This window comes from Lithobates pipiens, unplaced genomic scaffold (genome assembly GCF_037356315.1).
Source record: "Lithobates pipiens isolate NorthernLeopardFrog02 unplaced genomic scaffold, aLitPip1_a1.2 Scaffold_27, whole genome shotgun sequence".
Classification (NCBI taxonomy): domain Eukaryota; kingdom Metazoa; phylum Chordata; class Amphibia; order Anura; family Ranidae; genus Lithobates; species Lithobates pipiens.
The window spans coordinates 107,743,181-107,768,463 of record NW_027507788.1 but is presented as its reverse complement, the minus strand read 5'-3'; the positions used below and the strand labels follow the sequence as shown (position 1 = coordinate 107,768,463).

General features: G+C 42.0%; 1 protein-coding gene across 1 annotated transcript in view; it reads right to left on the bottom strand.

Annotated features, from left to right (window-relative positions):
* LIG1 (DNA ligase 1) overlaps positions 1-25,283 on the bottom strand; it is a 141,040-nt gene that overhangs the window by 40,389 nt on the left and 75,368 nt on the right. Inside the window, exons 16-20 of the mRNA XM_077455901.1 lie at positions 23,632-23,727; positions 21,398-21,508; positions 3,503-3,574; positions 2,896-3,040; positions 2,730-2,812 (exon numbers count right to left, since the gene is read on the bottom strand). Coding sequence (XP_077312027.1) covers positions 2,730-2,812; positions 2,896-3,040; positions 3,503-3,574; positions 21,398-21,508; positions 23,632-23,727 — 507 coding nt within the window. The remainder of the gene's footprint in view (positions 1-2,729; positions 2,813-2,895; positions 3,041-3,502; positions 3,575-21,397; positions 21,509-23,631; positions 23,728-25,283) is intronic.

The following is a 25,283-nucleotide window of genomic DNA, read 5'->3' as shown; positions in this document are numbered from 1 at the left end:
GGAAAAAATAAAATTTTGTATTGTTATACAGCGCCGCACAACTCTGCGCAATTTTCAGTTAAAGTGACGCAGTGCCGTATCATAAAAAATGGTCTGGTCATTGAGCAGCCAAATCTTCTGGGGCTGAAGTGGTTAAATGAGGTTGAACTGCACAGGATTTAGGATGTTGAGGTGGACGCCATGACCCAAATCCTGTAACCTATGGCTTTTTGGGTCTGAGCTATAACTTCACATTTTCGCAAGAAGATTATTCTGCATACCCGTTTTAAGAAAAATTATTTTCTTCTTCTACGGGTTTCCTCCTTTGTTAAGGAAGATGGTGGAAGTGACAAAGAACGCTTTCGCTTCTGCCCAAGAGTCCAATCCAGAAAGTATTCTGGAAAGTTGGTGTTTGTCAGGGGAGGAATATTCAACTGCAATCACTAATGTCAAAGGAACTGGAGGAAGCTGCCACAGAATTAGCAGAAAGACCAGAAAAGTGGAAGGAGCCAAAGCCACCTGGAACTAACTGACGCCGGGGAATATATTGGTTGAGAGGGCACTGCAGAAAAATACACCAGTGTGTTGTTACTCCAAAAATGTCAGCCGCCTGTGTTTGCTACCGACTCACCCTGCCAGCCCACACGGTAACCTAAGGCCCCTGTAAAATACTTGCTGTGACCTGTAGTCCCACAGCATTTGGAGAAAGCGGATCTGCTGTTGCTAGATGTAAAATTGGGACAGTTCATAAGAGAACTGCCACTTGGGTGCACCTCTGCTGCATTGTGCAGCCTAACCCAGCAGAAAGGAATGCGAGGGCAGAGAAAATCCATTTGCTTTATCTGACGGCCCTCAAAAGGATCAGGCTGCCTTTAAATTCATTACTTCTAGATTAGTTACTCCAGGGGAGGCCGGACCAGTCTTGTAGATTGGGAGAATTATCTCTTTATCTTGTGAGTTAATCCCCTTTTTAATACATGCCAATATTCTGTTTGCTTTGTTATCAGCAGCTTGGCATTGCATGCCATTGCTGAGCCAATTGTCTACTAGGACCCCCAGTTCCTTTTCCATCCTTGATTCCCCCAGCGAGTAGATTGAATTCATATTTTTGCCACCCAAATTAATTTTCTTCTCTTGACACGCTTACTAAGTTCTACAAGGTAGATGTGTATGCCTCTGCAGAAACCAGTTTTAGGCAAAAGGTCTTGCAGGCAGCTTTGTAGTGGGGTCTTCCCAGTTTTTGTTCCCCTCGTGTTCAGTGCTTTAGGACATCTTAAGTAGTAATGAATATTAACTCTTATGTGTCCTGTGATGTACAACAAAGTTAGGAATTTTTTGTGCAGCTGTTAAATCCTTTTCCTGGGAGCATACATCACAGGACAAAGTTTCCATCCCTCGTTTGCTCCTTATTGCATGCTACAAAACCGAGGCTTAGCTGAACTGGAAGGTTTTATACCCAACAGACTTTTGACTTTATTTTACCCAGTGTCATTCACCTAAAGGTGGCAGCATAACCCAAGTAATCATGAATATGAATTTCTCGGTGTCTTGTGATGCACTCTAAAAAAAAAAATTAAAATTTTACAGGTAAATCAAAATTTACGAATAATTTTTGTATTCAAGGTCTGCAATTCACATCTGCCTTGCTGTAAAAATAAAATAATCTGGTTGCTTAGGTGTGCATACCCTCTTATAACTGGGGATGTAGTGGTGTTCAGAATTAAGCAATCAAATTCAAACTCATGTTAAATAGGAGTCAGTACACACCTGACTCCTGGCCATTTGGTTCCATGGCCAGGAAACACCCAGACCTTAATTCTATTGAGAAATTGTGGTCAACCTTCAAGATGCAGGTGGAAAAAAAAAAAACCCACAAATTCTGACAAACACCAAGCATTGATTATGCAAGAATGGGCTGTCATCAGTCAAGATGTGACCCAGAAGTTGATTGACAGCATGCCAGGGTGAATTGCAGAGGTCTTGAAAGAGAAGGGTTAACACTGCAAATATTGACTCTCTGCATAAACTTAATGCAACTGTCAATAAAAGCCTTTGATACTCATGAAATGCTTGCAATTATACTTCAGTATACCATAGTAACATCTAAGAAAAAGATCTAAAAACACTTAAAGTAACTCCACTTTTGTTAAGAAAAAAAAAAAAAAAAAACTTTATCCTCTGGGTGATCTATGTACATTGCAAGGATTTTAACAAACTTTGTTGCAGATTCCTACCTTTGGTTATTCTGAAAAAACACACTGTTTGTCTGTGCCTCTGAGTGGGTCTAATGGGAGTGGTTTCATAATTATCAATCAGCTGTGTACCTGGAAAGCTCTACTGAGAAAAAAATGCAGGGCATGCATCCCTTCAGACGAGATTTCCCATTAGGAATTACATATCTGGAGGGAAAGGAGGAAACCCAGTCTTTGGTAATGTCCATGGGTTCCAGACTTCTGGCAGTCATTGCCAGTAAAGGATTCTCAACAAAATAATAAACATGAACATTTTATTTATGAATATATTCATTTGTCCAATTATATTTTAGCCCCTGAAAATGGGGAGCAGTGTATAAAAATGGTTGCAGTTCCTAAAATGTATACTTGCTATTTATGTTCAACCCCAATTTTACTCTGGTGGCATACTGAGCAAAAAAGTAAAAAAAATATAGGGACCCATGTTATTTTTGATTTAGCACACAGCTTAAATTTTGATAAACGGACCCCAAGGTGATTTAAAATGAAATAATTTACCTTTAACCAATTGTGAGAACGCTTTGCAATTTCATATGTGGCATTCTGGTCTAGAGTTTTTACCATCAGACCTTCACAAGAATCTAAAAATTAAATATTAAAAGCAATCAATATTTGCAGGTGTTTTTGGAGGCAAAATAATAAAATGTTTGCCTTGCTGCCATACCTTTAATTGACTGATCAAGAAACTCTGAAATTTCATCTGTGTTTGATGTGTCCATATATGTAGCAAATGTGAATTCTCCTTCCACCTCCTGAAAAGACTCTCTTAGTAGCTGGCGTCTTCTAGAAAATGGTTCTCTAACTAGAGACTGGAAGCAGATGGCAAACATTAAACTGGTATTCAGCCTTAAGCCCTCGTTCACATTGAAACGATTTGTCATGACATGACATGACAATTCGCAGCCTATTGCCAGCAATGGCATCGTTCCAACTGATGTGGGGTTGCAAACGTAGTTCCTACATTTTTGCAGATTTCTGTCAAGGTGGACCCCAAAGTCACACTGAAATTCAGCTTTAAAATTGTGCGATTTCAGATAAAGTTGCACAATTTCAGACGCGTTCAATGTGAACGAGTGCTATTTTCACACATTCACCACAAGTCTGTTACCCGGAACAATAAGTAAGCATGAGGGAGTAATTCAGAGAAAACCACAGATGACGCTAAAAGAAAGAGAAGGGAAAATAAATAGTAGAGAAAGGGAAAAAGGGAACAATCCCTGTCTGTTGCATCCCATAAGGCACCACAAATCATTTTAATAGAAAGCACTTACCTCTCCATTTAAATACAACATATCAAAAGCATACACGCACACTTGGACTTTTATTTCTGAAGCTTCCACATCCTAAAAGAAAATCTATTATTAGTTTATGAAAGTAATCTTTGTAGTGTGGATTTAAGGTCCTTTATAACAGCAGCTCAGATATTTTAGATGTTATTGCATATATCAAGCAATGGTAGAGAAAAAGTATCTAAACTACAAAATACGTGGACACAGAGGGGCCGATTTACAAAAACTGGAGAGTGCAAATTCTTCTGGAAGTTGAGTCTGGTATCTTCATTTCATGTGCTGTGAACAAAGCTTGTGCCGAAATGCGTGTGCGTGTTCTTTTAAACATGGTCATATGAAATAAAGATAGAAGCCTGAACTTCCAGAAGTGCCAGCTCTTTAGTTATTTACTTCCGTGACCAATCCTCCCAGGGGCCCGGTGTGTCCATCGGACACACCGCATCTTTCGATCACCGTAAAAAGCCTATGACTATTTCTTTACCATGTAATCAGCTGTGTCAAATCCCCGGTTATTGGTTATGCCGGTTATTGGTTGACAGTGTGAGGATAGGAGAGCTGATTAGCGGCTTTCCTCACAGGGGAGATCTGCACTGATAATCAGTGCAATGATTATCAGTGCTGCATAACAGTGTCACCCATCAGTGCCTCCTCACGAAAAGATTTTGAATGAAAATATGTCCAATCAACTGCTCTCTAGGAGGAGTAGCCATAGACTGATTGAAATTCAGCCAGTCCCTGCTATACTGAACACATTTTGATATATCTATGTCCACCTTAAATCATACAATACATGACCTGTATTCATGGACCTTTGGATCTATCCAATATACTGAGGGGTGGGCAACAACATGGCAAAACAGAATAGCCAACAGTCCCACAAGAAACACAAGAGTTAAAGAACTAGAAAACACTCATAAAAGCTTAAAGCACCTTGCAGGCAAAGCCCGAACATTTACCTTTTAAACAACTGTAGTGGAATGAGTTTTTTTGAGGAAGAGAAGAACCCTTCCCTTAAAGACATAAATCAGTTTGAAACCAAGGAATCACCAGAGCATCTACTGTGAAAACTACAAGATCCATGGTTTTGGGTAAAATGTTTTAAGCTTGTTAAGCAAAAATGTCGACATATGGTCTTTGACAGATTATCAAAGATTTTGGGATGCTGAGACCTCTCCCACAGTTTAGGCACTAGCAGTCTAGAAGTCTGCTTGCCAATGGTGCATGGATAGTGGAGAGTTGAAATGCAAGTTCATGCCCAGGAGTTTTTTTCCTTTAGGGTAGCTCGACTTCTGATGCCTCCTGACAATTTATGTGGGCCACTGCAGGGCCGGATTGTAAGGTGTGTGTGTGTGTGTGTGTGTGTGTGTGTGTGTGTGTGTGTGTGTGTGTGTGTGTGTGTGTGTGTGTGTGGTCGGTCTTGTGGCTCTTTGGCATTTTGTGCTGCCCTCAAGGCCCCTGCAGACAGTAATCTGCATTTCCCTATTGGCCTAATATAGTAGTGATTTCTAGCATGGTCGCAGTCTCTGATAGTCGTCCGCAGTCTCTAACCATCTCTTGTACAGTATTTCTCCTATTATGTCCACAATGTCTGACCATCTCTTGCATTATTGCCCACGGTCTGACTTTACCTTGTGTATCTGCTGTCTCTGATGATTGACTGAATATTACGTGAGCCTCTTTTGTGATCTAGGGGTCTGCACTTGCAACCCCCCCCACACAACCCAAAGTTGGCCACCACTGCTCTAGATTGTCACACAAAGCAATAGGGCAATTGTTCTAAGAGAGCAGGGTCAAAGACAGGTTCTTGGTCTCTGCTCACTTGTCTTGTCCAGTTAGCAGAAGTCTCACAAATAAACATAGCACCAATTGCTGGCAGCAGGGGTGGACCTGCAAAAGCAAATAAGGTCATTAAGAGAGCTTAAAAATATCAACAGAATACTTAAAAGCGGGACCATTATCAATAAGAATTGAGGTGTTCATTGAGAAGTGAATCCGCAAGATTCAATGTAGGAATAGGCCATTTGTTCTCATAAATCTTTTTGTCTTTTATAAATCTCAGCAAAAAGCTCAGGAGCAGCAAATACCATTTCTTGGTTGAGCCAGTCCTCAAAGTGCACAATCAATCTGTGCATTTATGGGAAAAGTATTTCTTTGGGCTCTAAGAGTCTGGCTGATCCAAGAGGCTGGTGTTAGCTGTAAAGTCAAGTGGTTAGGCAAAGACTAGCGTGCACCAAGTCAAATAATGTTTTTACAGTAGAATGCATTTGTCTTCAAGTCAAAGCCTATACCTCAAAAAAAGTGGGGGAAGTAAAATCCTCTGCAGTCTGTCCTACCAAATCAAGCCCTTCAACAATATCCTCAAGAAAGGGAGGTTCTGCATCTAATTCCTGAACAGGGCCAAGAGGAAGAGAGGAGGTGTAACATTTCTGGCCTGTGGAAAACAAAGGTTCTAGAAGAACCGAAAGCTTTTTAAAGAACAGGCAGAGAAATCTGCTTTTGTCAGAGAGGCTGCTGCATGGTTTGTGCCCGAGAGGCAGCTGGAGTCTGCTGAGGGAAGCAGTGTCATAATAGGACCTTGCTCTTGGACAAGGGAACAACTAATCCCTACCCTGAGGGATGTTATAAGTTCTTGTAGGCCGTCTCAACACCACATTTTAGTCAAACCTTTTGACCCAGCTCCCTCGCACCTGTGATGTGCAATTGCTAGGTGAGGAGATACCAAGTGGGGTACTCCTGGTTACGCAGTGTGGAACGGATATAGTTTTGCATGTCTGGAAATAGAAACAGCTATAACACAGGCTGTGTTCTTGTGGTTGTGTGTCTAAAAAGATGGCAACAGGAGTGCAGTAAAGTGCTGTGTGCATAAGGCAGGAATGTGTCATCCAAGAGGCAGATTTGTCTACCTCATCTTCCTGAGACGAACTCTAGATAGGAGCAGAAAAAGAATGCTATAAATGGCTTTTTTTTTGCTGAGAAACGTTTGAGACAAAATTGCAAGAGTAACTACAATAAAGTGAATAACTCCCAAATTCTTTGCCTATAAAACCATATAGTGTGCTACACAATGCAGACTTATTAAAAGTCAGGAACCATTGATACCAAAAGGAAACCCTGTCTTATTTTATTTACCACGCTGGGCCTACTAGTGGTGTTTCTGGGTACTCTTGAAACATCACAGTTCTGGACCTGTATTGCACCCTGCAACTAACTACACAAGGTGCAATCTGTACCAAGGTGAGCCTCCAACACAGGATCCAGTGCTGAAGCAAACATTAAAGACCAGTCCCACTATGTGGGGTCTGGGTAGAGCTCCCAAAGTGCACACTAAATGTTACCGATCTGGAAACTACTAGATAGTCCAGGACAATAAGCAGTCAGATCCAATAGAAGCTTTAGAGAAAAAAATGGAATGGTTTAAAAAAAAAAAAAAAAAATAAAAAAAAAAAACTAAAACACCTTTCCAGAGGATAACATGTCCATCACCTAAGGACACCAATAAAACCTCACTCACAGAGTGGACAGGGTTACACAAGCGTGGACTAGGGGTAGCCCTAGTAAGTGGGAAGCAACTTAAGGCAAGACCATCACATCAGTATATAGTAGGGATATTTCTGCATGCTAGAAATCACTACTATATGCATGGCGATACACGTTAGCATATAAAGAAAACCTGTGCTGGGAGAAGTACTGAAGTTGCGTTTTTTTTTTTAACTTTACTTGATAATGCTAGCTGCCTGGCTGTAATACTGACCCTCTATTTTTTATTTTCAGACAGGGAAAAGCACAGCCCCAAAAAAGTTGGGACGTGGTGTAAAATCCACATAAAAACAATGCAATGATTTGCAAATCTCATAAACCCACATTTTATCCATAATAGAAAACATATCAAATGTTTAAATTGAGAAAATGTACCATTTTAGTAAAAAAAATAAGGACATTGAAATTGACGGCAGCAACACATCTCAAAAAAGTTAGGACAAGGCATCAAACTGCTGACAAAGTAAGTGGTACTAACAAGGAAGAGCTGGAAGAACATTTTGAAACTAATCAGGTTAATTGGCACCCAGTCAGTAACATGATTGGGCATTAAAAGGGCACCTAAGCGTCAATGTCTTAAAAGCAAAGATGGGCAGAGGTTGACCAATATGTGAAAAGCTACATCTAAAAATTGTTGAACAATTTCCAAATAATGTTCCTCAACATAAAGTTGCAAAGACTTTTTAATATAGTAAATCTATAGAACATAATATCAAGCAAAGCAGCTCCATGGTGATGCGGCGTACGTGGGAGAGGAGAGGGGCCTGACGGCGGCGCTCTCATGAGTGGATGGAGGAGGTCCCGCTGTGTCAGCTGGAGATGAGCGCAGTGAGAGAGCGCTTCGCTCCGGAATGAAATTAGTCCTTCCCCGCTGACTGTGTTCCCCCGCCTGTCCACCCGCCTGCCCGTCCGTATGCAGTATGTGAAGTAGGAACAAACAGCGGAGCCAGCGTGACCGGGAGAACGCCATCTGACGGCGGACGGAAACGAGGAGGCTTACCGGAGACGGAGGAGTCTCCCCCGGACCCCCCACGCCCCCCCCCCCTTCTGCTCTCCCAGGCGGCGATCACCCCGTGGGTGGCGGATGTGAGGAGCCTGAAGACAAGGTCAGATCGTATCTGTTTTTGGTTCTCTGTCATCATGAACAAATGTGCTAAGGGTCTAATGGACTATTGAAATATGAGATTTAATATTTCTGAGGATTAGAAGTGAGATCGGTGCACTGCCTGGAACCTGGAGCTTGGACCCAGGAAGAAGTTGTGTAAAAAGTATAATAAGCGCTGGTCTTCCCATTCCTTTTTTTTTTTGGCTGTCTCTCTCCTCCTCAGTGTATTGCCCTGACACGCATTGAAGCTAATTAAAGGGACACTACTCCACAAAAAAAGCTATGCTTAAAAGGGCCTGCACCTCAGCTTATATGTTTAATACACTGTATAAAAAATACTGCAACTTAAAATTGTGGCGCTGATTCAAAAAAAAAAAAAAAAAAAGGGGGGGGAAAGCAAGATTACTTGTGAATGGAAAAAAAAAACCCGAATTGCTTATGGTTATAAAATTAAGAGGACTGAACGACATGCTGTTCTGAGAATCGCGCAATATTGAGTGATTTATTTGCTTGTAAATAACATACCAACAGCAGGCCGCACTGTAGCAGAGCATAATTTGATATAAAAGTGTAACAGCCCAGGATATAAAGGGTGGAGTACCGAGCACTGAGTACCGAGAAGCGGAAAACAGCAGGTGACATACGCTGAGAAAACAGTTGAATATTTATATGTATGATTATATGCTGGTGGAGAGGACTGTAGGAACTGATCCCCAAAGTCTTTTTTATATATCTCCCTGGGAAGATATTTAGAAAGGGTAAGCCCCGCCCATTTCACTCCGCCCTTTTACCCTCAAAATAAAAAGGGAACCCTGGGGAAGAGAAAAACAAAAGATAATATGAGGGGAAAAAACCCCAAAGCGAATGATGACAAAACCTTGAGGGAGAGCTTAAACACAAGCACAATTCAGAAATATCTGAAGGAAACAAGTCAAAAAAGCCCCGGCCTAGAGAGAAATCAAAAAGGGGTGAGAGAGAGGAAGAAAGACACTGGAAAACCAGATGGGGCACGGGGAAGACACCTCCGGAGAGGAAATGGATTCAGACTTGGAGAGCAGAAGAAGGGAGTTAGGGGATGCCTCTCAAATACCAACAAAAGGTGAAATGCAAGACATGTTCTTGAAATTGGAAAATACTATTAAAGCCGAGATCTTAACAGTAAGGATGGACTTGGGGCACTTGCTGAGGCGAGTAGAGGAAGTAGAGGAGCAAACAGGAAGACAGGCCAAGGAAATATTGGATTTAAAAACGCAAGCAAAGAAAATGCAGGAGTCACACAGGGAGATCCTATATAAGATGGAGGAACAGGAGAATCAAAATCGACGCCAAAACCTGAGGATTAGATCTTTACCAGAACAAAGGGAGAAGACTTAGGTGTAAAAATGGGAAAGATATTTAACCCCATATTGGGAAGAGAAGAAGGTGCAGAGTTAAAAATAGAGCGTGTGCACAGAGTGAGGAAACCCCCGGGGTTAAAGGAAGAGGTACAGAGAGATGCGATTATAAAATTCCATCTTTATGAAGATAAAGCCAAGATCTGGAGTAAACTTAGAGGACTATCACCAGTTCAATACGAAGGGGTAACTTCACAGGTTTTCATAGATCTGTCTTCGGGAACTTTGGCGCGGAGAAGAAGATTAAAACCTCTATTGGAACAAATGAGACGTGCAAATATAAGATATAGCTGGGGATTCCCAGCAGCCCTCTTGGTTCAGAAAGAGGGAAGAACTATTAGGCTTAAGTTCTTAGACGAACTGGAGGACTTTTGCAATAAAATAGGAATCTCAACCCCCATGATCCCTCTAGATCCATAGGAATTGTAATGACAATGGATGAGGAGGATGGGGGGAGTGTATGAGGCTCAGTTTATGTTTTGTCTTCTTCTCTATTGACGGAGGGGGGGGACGGACTGATGGAAGGACTAGGGGGGGATCGGGCTCTTTCACTCTTTACCTAAGAGGGTTACTCCTGTTCCCTGGGGGGAAGGGGAGGGGGGGTACAGAAGGGGGGCGTCGCAGTTAGGGTCAAACCCCGGGAGATAGGGCTTGCAGAAGGAGTAGATCTCATAATGCAAAGCAAAGGCCAGGAATGGGCCGGAGGGTGGGAGGGGAGGGAAGAACTTGGAGGGAAAAAGGGGAAAAGATACTCCTGGCAGTTGAGGGGAAGAGGGGGAAAAAAAAAAAAGAAGAGGGGGTTCAAAGGAGTTTTAAAAGGTCCAGAATAAACTTTTCTTGGGTAGTCTCGGATGACAGAGATAAAAGTTTGTGACATATAATGTAAAGGGTCTAAATTCCCCCGATAAGAGATATAAACTCTTAAAGGAATTACAGCAATATAAAGCAGAAGTATTGTTTCTCCAAGAGACCCACTTAACGCAAGACACAAATGTTAAACTGTACTCCGATAACTACCCGAATTGGTTCTATGGAGATTCGCCAATAAGGAGGGCCAAGGGAGTGGCAATTGGGTTTGAGAAATGCATAGAATTCAAGGTGTTCGACAGGCTGACCGACCCGGAGGGTAGATATTTGTTCCTGAAAGGGAAACTCGGGGATAGAACCTTTACCCTAGCAAACGTATACAGATCAAATAAAAACCCAGTAAGATATATGAAACAAATTCTGAGGAGACTTGCGGAGTTCAAAACAGGAGATGTAATACTGGCAGGGGACCTTAAATTTTGTATGGATCCAGTACATGATAGTACGTCTAGCGCAAAGGGGATGAGTGGGAAGAGCCTGAAAACAATTAAACTTCGATTGAGACAAAGCCAATTGATAGATGTTTGGAGGATACAACATGAAAACATAAAAGATTACACTTTTTTCTCCCCAGTGCACGGGACGTACTCTAGGTTGGACTATATGATGGTTGAACAGAGACTGTTAGAGACCATAATGGAAACAAAGATAGAAATAGCATGCTTGTCAGATCACTCCCCGGTGATAATGAAGATGAGGATACCTGGAATACAGAGACATCCGTTTACCTGGCGGTTAAACGAGGACCTTTTACAGGATAATAAAACCGCAGAAATAATACAGAAAGAAATAGAATTTTATTTTTTGACGAATGACCCAGGTGAGGCATCGGGCGCCTCCCTGTGGGAGGGTCATAAAGCCTATGTTAGAGGTATCCTCATCTCCATAGGGGCAAGAAAAAAAAAAAGGAAAGAACAGAGGAAAGGGAGAAATTGATGATAGAGGTCCATAGATTGGAGCAGGAGCATAAAAAACAAAGGGGTCGACAACAAGACCTCTTTCATCAATTGATTAACAAGAGGGAGGAGCTTAAAGACATCTATGACCAGGAAGCAAGAAGGGTACTAGAGGGGAGAGCTAGAGAGATATTATGAGGAAAATAAAATAGGAAAATGTTTAGTGAGACAGGTGAAAAGTAAGAGAGAGATTAATTTCATCGACAAAATTCAGGATAAGAATGGGAAAATGGTCCATACTTCTAGGGAAATGGCGGAAGTATTTAAACAATATTATGAAGCTCTGTACACTGTAGGACAGAAAGGGGAACAAGTTAAAGGGAAAAAGGAGAAAACTAAAGAATTCTTGTACAAAGCTAAATTACCACGACTACCAGACTGGGATAGGCAGAACATGGATAGAACCATTACAGAAGAGGAAATTCATAATGCTTTAAAAGAAATGGCTTCAGGAAAAAGCCCGGGCCCAGACGGGTTCATGATCTCCTATTACAAAAAAATATAAGGACATTTTAGTTCCTCAATTTTGCAAATATATAAACGGATTAGGAACAAAATATGAAATGGGGGGGAGAAGCCCTGCGAGCTGCAATAACGTTGATTCCGAAGGAGGGCAAAGATCATACGCTCTGCTCCAATTTCAGGCCGATAGCCTTACTGAACACAGTTATAAAGTTATATGCCAAAGTACTGGCGGCTAGACTAAAAGAAAAAAAATGACAGAACTGGTACATCCGGATCAAGTCGGATTCATACCGGAGAGAGAGGGAAGGGACAACGGGGTAAGGGCAATGCTCCTTATCCAGGCATTAAAAAACAATGGGTCCCCAGGTCTATTCCTGTCAATGGACGCTGAGAAAGCCTTTGACAGGGTAGACTGGGGACTCATGTTAGAAACTCTAGAAGTGATGGGGGTGGGCCCGAGGATGGGAAGATGGAAGGGTATTTAAGGTTCAGAGGAAGTATGTATAAATTAAGAAAGTATCAAGAAATGTCTGTAAAGGGGATTAATGTACTTCTGAATATTTTTATATTGATGGAAAAATAAATAAAGTTATAAAGAACATAATATCAAGAGATTGCGAGAAGCTGGAAAAATATCTGCACATAAGAGCCAATACCAAAATGCAATATTGAATGCCCGCGATCTTCAGGCCCTCAGGCACACTGCATTAAATGCAGACATTCTGTGACAGTCATCATTGCAATGGCTTAGCAATACTCCCAAAAATTACTCTCTGTGAACACAGATTGCCATAATAAATATCACAAAAATCATTTAAAATACACTTTTTTTGCAAATAATATAAGATTGAATATTAATAAATATATTAATTGAATTAAATTATACACTTTGTAACATCATCATTGGATCACTTATCGATGAATAGCCCATTATAATGATTTTATATCATTAAAATTTATCTGATTTATTGAAGATTATTCCTATTCTTTAATGGAGTCTCCTGTACCCTAGCTGTACGTTTTTAAAGCTTATACTACTATTCCCCATTGCTGTATAGACGATCTCCATTTATCTATAGGGAATATAAGTAATTTCTTTCCCCCTTCTTCCCCCTCCCCCTAAACCCCTTCCTTATATATTTATATATATTATTTTTTTGGGACTTCGGAGCAAGTTTTTTTGTTTTCAAAATATTATGAATCGTGTTTTTTGTATTATATATAAAATCTTAATGTTGTTTGTTTATTTTTAGAAAAACACCAAAATCTCCTGATGAAGCATTTTATATAACGCATAACATGTAGAGCATCCCTGAGCAGAGTCATCCATGATACACTGTTCAATTTTTCCTGCTTTTGCCTTTTTTTTTATCCTCTCCTATGTTATATATGCACCATAACAAAATGGAAATGTATGAGTCTTTTGTCCAATTGTGATGTAATTAGATCATATTAGTGTAATCACTATGCTCTGAAGCAATTAATGTATGTTTTTTGTTTTTACAAATAAATATTGTTAAAATTATTTAAAAAAAATTTGTGTCTATGACTAAAAAGTCCATCACCATCAATAATAGTTGTTTCGTTTTTTAGTAATTTCAAATATCGGGACGTGACATGTTTACTATGCAGTGTATCCACAGCACCACTCTCCACTCTGTTTTATACGCCATTAAACTTAAAATTATTCTGTGACAGACATCATTGCAATGGCTTAGCAATACTTCCAAAAATGACTCTGAACACAGATTGCCATGCCATCCAAAAAAAGAAAGGTAAAGCTTTATAATGAAAAGAAAAAGCCATATCTGAATAAGATCCAGAAATGGTGCTGCCTTCTGTGGGCCAAAGATCATTTAAAATGGTCTGATACAAAGTGAAAAACTGTTCTGTGGTCAATCTAAATTTGACATTCTTTTTTGGAAACTAAGGGCACCATGTCCTCTGAACTAAAGAGGGACCTTCCAGCTTGTTATGAGTACTCCGTTCAAAAGCCTGCATCTCTTATGGTATGAGGGGGGCTGCATTAGTGTGTATGGAATGGCACCATCAATGCTGAAAGATATATCCAGGTTTAAGAGCAGGAGCTCATATAAGAACGAGACAACATTCCTCTCCCACAACTGGTCTCTCCAGGTCCCAGACGTTTACAGTGTTAATAAAAGATGGGATACTAAACCATGGCCCTGTCCCAACTTTTTTGGAATCAGGGTTGTACTTTGCCAGCTTTTTGTTTCCCTGTGTCAGCTCTGACATGTTGCTGCAATCAATTTCAAATTTTTTTTTTTTCTTAAAACTGTACATTTTCTCAGTTTAAACATTTGATATAAGTTTTCTATATATGACAAAGCATATGAAGCAGCCATGTGGGTGTGGCGAAACATGTCAAGAGACAGAGAATAGTGACGCTATTGTGCTATCCAGAGAGCCCGACTATTGAGCTGGTGTATGGAGGGTGGGAGTCTGAGGCATTTTTAAAGTACATGTGATTGTCTGCCATTAAGCGCTTGAAGTTGTGCACTGCTTTCTTGGGGTACTCCAGGGATCTTCAAACTACGGCCCTCCAGCTGCTGCAGAACTACACATCCCATGAGGCATTGTTAAACTGACAGTCACAGACATGAAGGCATGATGAATGAGAGTTAGGGACCTTAGATTGCAAGCTCCTTGAGGGTGGGGACAGATGTGAATGTACAATGTATACGTAAAGCGATGCGTAAATTGACGGCGCTATAAAAGTACCTTAAATAATTATAATGGGAATTGTAGTTTCTGAAAAACTGGAGGGCCGTAGTTTAAAGACCCCTGGTGCACTCCAATCCATAAGTAATTTATTATGTTTACTGAAGTGTGATCCTCATTTTAAACTTTATTACACTAAACTAGATTACCAAAAGTATTTGGGACACCTGTCTTTACACGCACGTGAACTTTAATGGCGTCTTAGACCGTAGGGTTCAATATGAAGTAACGCATTTGTGAGGTCAGGCACTGATGTGGACGAGAAGGCCTGGCTGGCAGTCTCCACTCCAATTCATCTCAAAGGTGTTCCATCAGGTTGAGGTCAGGACCAATCATGTTTCACCATGCAAAACTCGTTCATCCATGTCTTTCTTGACCTTGCTTGTGCACTGGTGCGCAGTCATGTTGGAACAGGAAGGGGCCATCCCCAAAGTGTTCTCACAATTTGGGAGCATAACATTTTTTGATATGCTGACACTTTAAGGCTACTTTCACACTGAGGTGGGCGCCGTTGGTAAAGCGGCACTTTACCATCATTTTAGTGACGCTGTTTGGGTTTTAACCCCCGCTAGCGGCCGAAAAGGGGTTAAAACTGCCAGCAACGCGCCGCTGCAGAAGCGCTATGCCAGTGGGTTTGCGGTGCTGCCCCATCGCCTTCAATGGGAAGGGGCATTTTAGGAGCGGTGACTATACCGCTCCTATAGCGCTGCAAAGATGTGGCTTGCAGGACTTTTTTGACCGCCCTGCAAGTGCACCCCTCCAGTGTGAAAGCCCTTCGACCAACCACCCTTGGGCTTTCACACTGGAGAGGTGCTATACAGGCGCTATTTTTAGCGCTGTAGTGCCTGTAAAGCGTCTGTGAAAAGTAGACTAAGTTCTCTTCTTCTTCACTGGAACCAAGGAACCCAATCCCTGAAAAACCTCACACTATAATCCCCTCTTCAACAGAGTTCTGACCTCAACACGACAGAACACCTCTGGGATGAATTTGAGCGGAGACTGCGAGCCAGGCCTTCTCGTCTACATCAGTGCCTCACCTTACAAAATGCGCTTCTGGAAAAATGGTCAAACATTTCAATAGACGCACTCCTAAACCTTGTGGACAGCCTTCCCAGAAGAGTTGAAGCTGTTACTGCAGCAAAGGGTGGGCCAACTCAAAATTTTAATTTATAGTCTAAGACTGGGATGCCATTAAAATTCATGTGCGTGCAAAGGCAGGCATCCCAATACTTTAGGTAACATTATGTGGCAGTTGAAGCGGCTGTGGTAACTTCTTACAAAACCTTACTAAATTTATTTTTCTGAGGAGAGACACCCACTGAGGGAGGTAGGGAGATGCTCAGATCTGCTAAGTGGATACTGGGGATCTGTATAAAACATACCGTATATACTCGAGTATAAGCCGAGATTTTCAGCCTCTTTTTTGAGGCTGAAAGTGCCCCCCTCGGCTTATACTCGAGTCATCGCTGTCTGCCCGCTCGATCAGCGTGTCGAGCAGACAGACAGCGGCCATTCTATTCAAAAGCCGCGCCTCCGGCTCCGCCTTCGCCTGTGATAGGCGGAACACTGAATTTCCCAGCAGCCTGTGTTCCGCCTATCACGGACGTCGTATCATCCTCGTACTACGGACGAGGATGATACGACGTCTGTGATAGGCGGAACACAGGCTGCTGGGAAATTCAGTGTTCCGCCTATCACAGGCGAAGGCGGCGGCGCAGCTTTTGAACTTTACAATGGCCGCCGACGAAGAGGGCACGGGACGGCACGGGACGGGACGGGACGGGGGCAAGGCAAGGCAAGGCACGACACGGGACGGATGCAAGGAGGCAAGGCAAGGCACGGCACGGGACGGAGGCAAGGAGGCAAGGCACGGGACGGAGGCTCGGGACAAAGGTAGGCTGGACACACACACACACACACACACACACACACATGGATGGAGACACACACAGGGATGGATGGATGGATGGATGGAGACACACACACACAGGGATGGATGGATGGATGGATGGATGGATGGAGACACACACACACAGGGATGGATGGATGGATGGATGGATGGATGGAGACACACACACACAGGGATGGATGGATGGATGGATGGAGACACACACACACAGGGATGGATGGACGGACACACAGGGATGGACGGACACACAGGGATGGACGGACACACAGGGATGGACGGACACACAGGGATGGACGGACACACACACAGGGATGGACAGGCATGTCTCACCCTCGGCTTATACACGAGTCAATAAGTTTGCCAGTTTTTTTGGGGGTAAATTGGGGGCCTCGGCTTATATTCGGGTCGGCCTATACTCGAGTATATACGGTAATGCATACTCCGCTTCACCCATCACCTAATGCCCCATTGTGGTTTAACCCACGTTTAAAGTGGTGTTGCCACCAAAAAATAAAAAGTGCTTAAAATTCTTAAAAAAAAGAAAATAAAAATAATTGGAAAAAATTTTTTTTTTACTCACCTCTAAATACCTGTTGCTACTAGGGGGTCCCTCGTAGTCTGCCTTCTTCCTTGCCCGGGCTGGTGACATCACTTCCCCTCGCGCCGCACAGTCATCTGGGACCTGTCCTGTGTCCCAGATGACTGTGCGGTGTATAATGGCACCCTGCGCTGCTCGCGCATGCGCAGTGGGTGCCCACAGTACAAATGAACGAGGGGGGGGGGGGGGTCTTCGTTCCCCCACATCGCTGGACCCTGGGGCAGGCAAGTGTCCGATATTAAAAGTCAGCAGCTGCAATATTTGTAGCTGCTGACTTTTTTTTTTTTTTAGGGGGTACCCCACTTTAACCACTTGCCGACCGCCGCACGACGATGTACGTCGACAGAATGGCACGGGCAGGCATAAGGGCTTACATGTACGTCCTTGCCTGCCCGCCGGTCGGGGGCCTGATCGGGCCCCCGCCCGGTGCCTGCGGCGGTCGGTATTCGTTCGGGAGCGATCCCGGACGAGGGGACGGCCATTTATTCATGGCCACCCCCTCGCGATCGCTCCCGACGAATGAAAATGTCCCGTGACATCACTTCCTCTCCTGTAATGTAAACACAGGAGAGGAAGTGATGTATTCTCTCCTCCGTGTCGGTATTTTTCGTTCCGGCACCGAGGAGAGAGCATCGGTGAGTTGCACAAGCACTACACTACACAGTAGAACATGCCAGGCACACTCACACCCCCCCTTTACCCCCCCGATCACCCCCCAATTACCCCTGCACCCCCAGTCACAGTGACACCAATTGCTTTTTTTTTTTTTTTTTTGCATTGGTGTCATTTGTGACTGTAATAACTGTTAGGGCAGTTAGGGTTAGCCCCCTTTAGTTCTAATGTGCCCCCCTAACCCCCCCAATAAAGGTTTAACCCCGTGATCACCCCCCGTCGCCAGTGTCACTAAGGCTGGGTTCACATTGCAGGGGTTTATGAGAACGAATGTGATTCGCACCGCACTGCAGTGCAAATCACATCCGATCTCTGTGCGATTAGAGTTCAGCCATACAGATAGTATGGCTGAATTCGTGTCGCACCCGCCGCAAATTCGCACGGGACCCTTTTTTTGGCCCGCAGCAGAATCGGATCGCATGGGTGTTCACACCATGCGATCCGAGTTTGCAGATCGCACTGCGATATGCGAACTGATCTGGGGGTGTCATTAACATTTCACTGACACTCCCAGCAGTTCGCATAGGGCAGTGTGAACTGCCGCCGGGAGGCATGCGATGCGGGAACCCGCCGCGGATTCATGGCGTTCCCGCATCGCTCCAGTGTGAACCCAGCCTAATAAGCGATCGTTTTTCTGATCGCTGTATTAGTGTCACAGGTGACGCTAGTTAGGCAGGTAGGTATTTAGGTTCGCCGCAGCTTTTTATAGCGCCAGGGACCCCCATATACTACCGCATAAAGCCCCCTGATTGCCCCCTAGTTAACCCTTTCACCAGTGATCACCATATAACTGTTACAGGTGACGCTGGTTGGTTAGTTATTTTTTTTTATAGTTTCAGGGCACCCGCCATTTATTACCTAGTCTCACTAGTGTACCCCTAAATTTAGGGGTGTCTACTTTCCAAAATGGGGTCATTTGGGGGGGTTTGTGCCATCTTGGCATTTTATGGCCTTCAAAACCGTAACGCCCTTAGAAAGCCTGAAGGCGGTGCTTGGTTTTCGGGGCCCCGTACGCGGCTAGGCTCCCAAAAAGTCCCACATATGTGGTATCCCCGTACTCAGGAGAAGCAGCAGAATTTATTTTGGGGTGTCATTTCACATATGCCCATGGCATGCGTGAGCAATATATCATTTAGTGACAACTTTGTGGGAAAAAAAAAAAAGTTTGTAATTTTCCCGCAACTTGTGGCAAAATATAAAATATTCCATGGACTCAAAATGCCTCTCAGCAAATAGCTTGGGGTGTCTACTTTCTAAAATGGGGTCATTTGTGGGGGTTTTGTGCCATCTTGGCATTTTATGGCCTTCAAAACTGTAATAGGTAGTGAGGAGTGAAGTCAAATATTTACGCCCTTAGAAAACCTGAAGGCGGTTCTTGGTTTTCAGGGGCCCCGTACGTGGCTAGGCTCCCAAAAAGTCCCACATATGTGGTATCCCCGTACTCAGGAGAAGCAGTAGAATTTATTTTGGGGTGTCATTTCACATATGCCCATAGCATGTGTGAGCAATATATCATTTAGTGACAACTTTGTGAAAAAAAAATAAAAAAAAATTAAAGTTTGTAATTTTCCCGCAACTTGTGGCAAAATATAAAATATTCCATGGACTCAAAATGCCTCTCAGCAAATAGCTTGGGGTGTCTACTTTCTAAAATGGGGTCATTTGTGGGGGTTTTGTGCCATCTTGGCATTTTATGGCCTTCAAAACTGTAATAGGTAGTAAGAAGTGAAATCAAATATTTACGCCCTTAGAAAACCTGAAGGCGGTTCTTGGTTTTCGGGGCCCCGTACGTGGCTAGGCTCCCAAAAAGTCCCACATATGTGGTATCCCCGTACTCAGGAGAAGCAGCAGAATTTATTTTGGGGTGTCATTTCACATATGCCCATAGCATGTGTGAGCAATATATCATTTAGTGACAACTTTGTGAAAAAAAAATAAAAAAAAATTAAAGTTTGTAATTTTCCCGCAACTTGTGGCAAAATATAAAATATTCCATGGACTCAAAATGCCTCTCAGCAAATAGCTTGGGGTGTCTACTTTCTAAAATGGGGTCATTTGTGGGGGTTTTGTGCCATCTTGGCATTTTATGGCCTTCAAAACTGTAATAGGTATTAAGAAGTGAAATCAAATATTTACGCCCTTAGAAAACCTGAAGGCGGTTCTTGGTTTTCGGGGCCCCGTACGTGGCTAGGCTTCCAAAAAGTCCCACATATGTGGTATCCCCGTACTCAGGAGAAGCAGCAGAATTTATTTTGGGGTGTCATTTCACATATGCCCATAGCATGTGTGAGCAATATATCATTTAGTGACAACTTTGTGTAAAAAAAAAAAAAAAAATTATTTTTTGTCATTATTCAATCGCTTGAGGCAAAAAAATAAAATATTCAATGGGCTCAACATGCCACTTATCAATTTCCTTAGGGTGTCTACTTTCCAAAATGGGGTCATTTGGGGGGGTTTTGTACTGCCCTGCCATTTTAGCACCTCAAGAAATGAGATAGGCAGTCGTAAACTAAAAGCTGCGTAAATTCCAGAAAACGTACCTTAGTTTGTAGATGTGACAACTTTTGCGCAAACCAATAAATATACAATTATTGACTTTTTTTTACCAAAGACATGTGGCTGAATACATTTTGGCCTAAATGTATGACTAAAATTGAGTTTATTGGATTTTTCGAATAACAAAAAGTCGAAAATATCATTTTTTTTCAAAATTTGCGGTCTTTTTACGTTTATATCGCAAAAAATAAAAATCGCAGAGGCAATCAAATACCATCAAAAGAAAGCTCTATTTGTGGGAAGAAAAGGACGCAAATTTTGTTTGGGTACAACATTGCATGACCGCGCAATTACCAGTTAAAGCAGCGCAGTGCCAAATTGTAAAAAGACCTCTGGTCATTTACCAGCAAAATGGTCCGGTCTGAAGGTGGTTAAATACATTTTTCAATATAGAATATGGATTTAGGTGGTCCAATTTTGGGCTTACATAGCTACATCAATTGTATGATAATGGTGAACTAAAGTCTGTTGTACAGCTGAAGAGAGACCTGGATATTCCAGAGACATGGCAATACCAGTTCACTAGACTAAAACAAGCTGCCCATGCTCAGTTTGGAAGAGGGCCAATATCTCTTGAAAACTCTAAATTGGAAAAACGTCTTGCTACCCCGATCAAGCAAAATTGATCTCTACTTATTATAATACTTACTAAAAGAGCGAACCCAAAGGAAAGGATACTTAGGGGGAAAAAATGGTTTCCCCTCAATGGTTTTTTGTACTATATGATCAGCACAAATTTTGTCTAATGTATTATATTTAAACCTGTTCAAAGAAAAAAAAGGAGCTAAATGTACAATTGAAAGAAAACACAGAGGTGAATGCCCTTTGTTTAAATGCTGTATGTTTTGATACATTCCAGACTATCTTGTTCTTAATTGTTTTTTTTTTTTTCAACATGTATGCATGTGCATTTGGCAAATAAAAATCTTTAAAAAAAAATTTAATTAAAAAGATGTATAAATTAATTTTTTTTTTTTTTTTGTAAGTATATAGCACATACATGGCATTTGAGGATAAGTGATAAGAAGATGTATATTCACCCTAAGCAACTTATATGATTTACACAAACAAACCTTTCGTTTCCTAGTAGTGAGTACTTGGAAAGGTTGGATCTGCTTTTTCTGTGGATCCCATGCAACAGCTTCTGAATCAATGATGCAAGACTTTACGTTGTCTTTTTTAACCTACAACAAAGGACAAACATAACATTTATACACATTACATGTGTTTTTCTGCATTCTATAGATTTACACGATTATTAATTTTTTTTTTTTTTTTAAAAGGCCATTATTCAGAACGCCAGCACAGGGGTAATACCTGCTTTACTTGCAAAAGTAACAATTATTTTCAGTCAATCTTGTAACTGACAAAACTCTACCACAAAACGTATAGCCAATAAAGCGACACTACTATTTTCTATTTTACATTGTCTATTTCCCTTGTCACAAGTTACATCAACATTCACCATACTGCTCATTGACTGCCAATGCTCAGAGAAGACCAAGAACTGAGCGATTAACAGTCATATGTTTGCTCAGTTCTCAGGCTTAGAGCCAGTAAGGGACAGCACCACAGCAATGCAGCAGCCATAGAGGTGAGTATGTACGTTTGTTTTTTTGCTGCCCACACTTATTTTTTGTTTTACGTGTAGGCAATTTTGGTCCCCTCAGAAACCTGGCTAAAAACTCCAAGTTAGCAACCCCTACATCCTGCCTTGTTACTACGATTAGAAAACAATTGTTTTTTACTCTTGCAATGCTTGGAGGTACAAGGCAGGACGTGGTTGTTGCTAACAAGGAGTTTTTAGGTAGGCACCAAATGTCCCACTAGTATGACAATTAAATGAATGATCATTTACAAAGCTGCACATATTAATATCTACTGGGGTCCCTTGACTACATGGGTTATTTTCTAGAAAAGGTGAACGTCGCCTTTAATTTTGGCAAGAGCAGTGCTTTGATTAATTCCAGTTTCAGGGTGGTGAGTATAGCACAATTAAGGACAATGCAAGGAAGACTTGACATGGCGGTGTAACATTTGCATTAATAGGTCTTAAGGGGGCCCTGGTACACAAAGAAAGGCTGGAATGGCTGCAACTAACATGGTTTAACCACTTTCAGCCACAGACCATTTTGCTGGCTTAAGACCAGACCACTTTTTGTGATTCGGCACTGCGTCGCTTTAACCGACAATTGCACGGTCTGTGACATGGCTCCCAAACTAAATTGATGTCTTTTTTTCCCTGCGTTTTTTTTTTTTTTCCGCTATAAACAAAAAAAGTGTGACAATTTTGAAAAAAAGCATTTTTTACTTTTTGCTATAATAAATATCCCCCAAAAAATATATTAAAAAAACATTAATTTTTTTCAGTTTATTTAGGCCGATACGTATTCTTCTGCATATTTTTGGTAAAAAAAAAAAGGACGATTGATTGGCTTGCGCAAAATTTATAGCGTTTACAAAATAGGGGATAGTTTTATGCCATTTTTATAAAAAAATTTTTTTTTTTTTACTAGTAATGGTGGCGATCAGCGATTTTTATTGTGACTGCGACAGTATGGCGGACACAAACAAAAAAAAAAAAAGAAAGAAAAAACCCTCACAGGTCTAGAAGAAAAATGAGCCATTCTGCTCACTGCCACAAATTTTCCTTTGCAGGAAAGTCTAATCTAATGGATTGTACATCATTCTTTTACACTAAGATTAGACAGGGAATTCTGCCAGTAGAGACAGATCACTAAAGAGGCTGCCTGTCTGTCCATGTAGATTTGCTCCCTCTGTAGCCACATGTTGCTTTGTCGCTGGCCCGATTGCTGCTGAATCTCTCGACAAAAAAAAAAAAAAAGTGGTAGGAATGTAAAATCGTCCTTTTAACATCAGCCCAGAGTGGTTCCTGTCCTTAGGCAGTCCGGGCCTCTATTTTAAAGCGCCGCTTTACCGTCGTTTTAGCAGCACTTTTCGGCCACTAGCAGGGTGGTTTTAACCTCTGCTAGCGGCCAAAAAAAGGGTCAAAACCACCCGCAAAGCGCCGCTGCAGCCATGCTGCCCCATTGATTTCAATGGGTAGGAGCGGTTTAGGAGCAGTGAATACACTGCTCCTTCACCGCTCCAAGGATACTGCTAGCAGGACTTTTTTACCATCCTGCTAATGCACCGCTCCAATGTGAAAGCGGAGCGAAAGGAGCTGCTTTTTTAAGGCGCTATTTTTAGCGCTGTAGCACCTGAAAAATGCCTCAGTGTGAAAGGGGCCTTATACCACTCATATTAGTAATTTGCATTATGTAAGAAGCAATCAACCGATTAATACCTTAGGGATTCTGCTGATTATGTCAGGATATTTTGATGTATTGCTTTCCTGATTTCTGCTATATACGTGTACTTCTCCATTCTCCAAGATATGTATCTGTGGCAAAAACAAAACAAAAAATAAATCTAAACAAAGCAGTCACTAATTTTTCATGATGTGTTGATGAGGTTTTTATTTCAAACTTTCTCTTGGCAAAAACAACAATAGCAAATGATATAAAAAATTTAATTTGCGATTTAAACAATAGTATTGTATACTAGTAACAAAACTAATACAGTGTTACCTCATCCACGCTCAGCTGTGCAAGTTTTGATATTTTGAAAGCCTCTTGAACAGGGAAAAATGACCATTCCCCAACAAGTGACAGCAACTGTCGAATTTCCCAAGTCGGGGGAGGTGTGTCACAGATGTCGCATGCATCCAAAAGGTATTGTTTAAGCCCCAGAGGTGGTCATGACCACTAGGGAGAACCCAAAAAACTGAACAAAAGAGGTGAGCAACACAGCAACAAGGCCAACACACCCTAAAGCCAAAAACAGAACTGGGGGAACACCACTACAAAAGCTACCTGCAAGACCTTTTGCTCAAAGCTGGCATCCCCAGTAATAAATGTCTACCTGCTACAACCTAGTTAACGTGTTTAGAGAATATTCGGTATAACAAATGTAAACAGAAGCTTAAATTTGAATAGCCCAGGAAGCACTGACACTCCTGGTAGAATGTGACAATGAGAAACACATCCAAGAGGTTTTGGGAATAAATATCTGTTGGTTCATCTAAGGTAGTGAAAATAGCTCCCTAGCTCAGGTTAGGCTACTTGTAACAAACAAGGCTAACCCTTCAGCGAGTATCCACAATGATACCAGAAAAATATCAATAAAAAGGAGCACCAGACTAAATGAGGAGTCTAACCTGATTGGTTCGTACTAAAAAGGACAACCAATGCTTCAGCACAACCTTACCAGATGAAGAACCAGGAAGAATTTTTTGCAGAAAAGCATAGCCACCTCAAAGACCCTGCAAGCCAAATGGATTAGACTGCAAAACAGACATTATCCCATTAAGGTCCCATGGAGACAAGGGGAGCTAGGCAGGTGGAAACATTCATGTGACACCATGTACAAAGGTTTTAACCAAATATTGAGATGAGATAGGTCTCTGAAAAGGCACAGGCAAGTCCACGGTGTACCCCTTGATAATGATCAATGTAAGAGACATCGCCACACTAGATTGGAGAAAACTCAAAATACGTCTGAAAGCATACCATCATGGATGAAACTTGAGCCTCACCCCAATTGCACCAGGGGAAAAAACAAAAACAAGCCTTCCATGCGTGATGGCACATTTTACTAGAGCGCAACTTCTAGCCTTAGAAAGGGTAGAGATTATAGAGTCACACTCCCCTATTCTTCAGGACCTGGGCTTCAACAGCCACGTCAAAGCTAGTTACTGTAAAGCCGGAGTAGTGGACTTTTGAGGATTAGTACCCATACAAAGTCCTCCAGAACTTGTACCATCTGCTGGAAATTGGATGTCAGTTTCTAAGCCGATTGTTTCCAGAGAAACATACTCCACAAATGTTCTCAGCAATCCTGGAACCAGAGCTAAAACCTTAGTAAACACTCTGGAGGCCATGGACAGGCCAAAGGGTA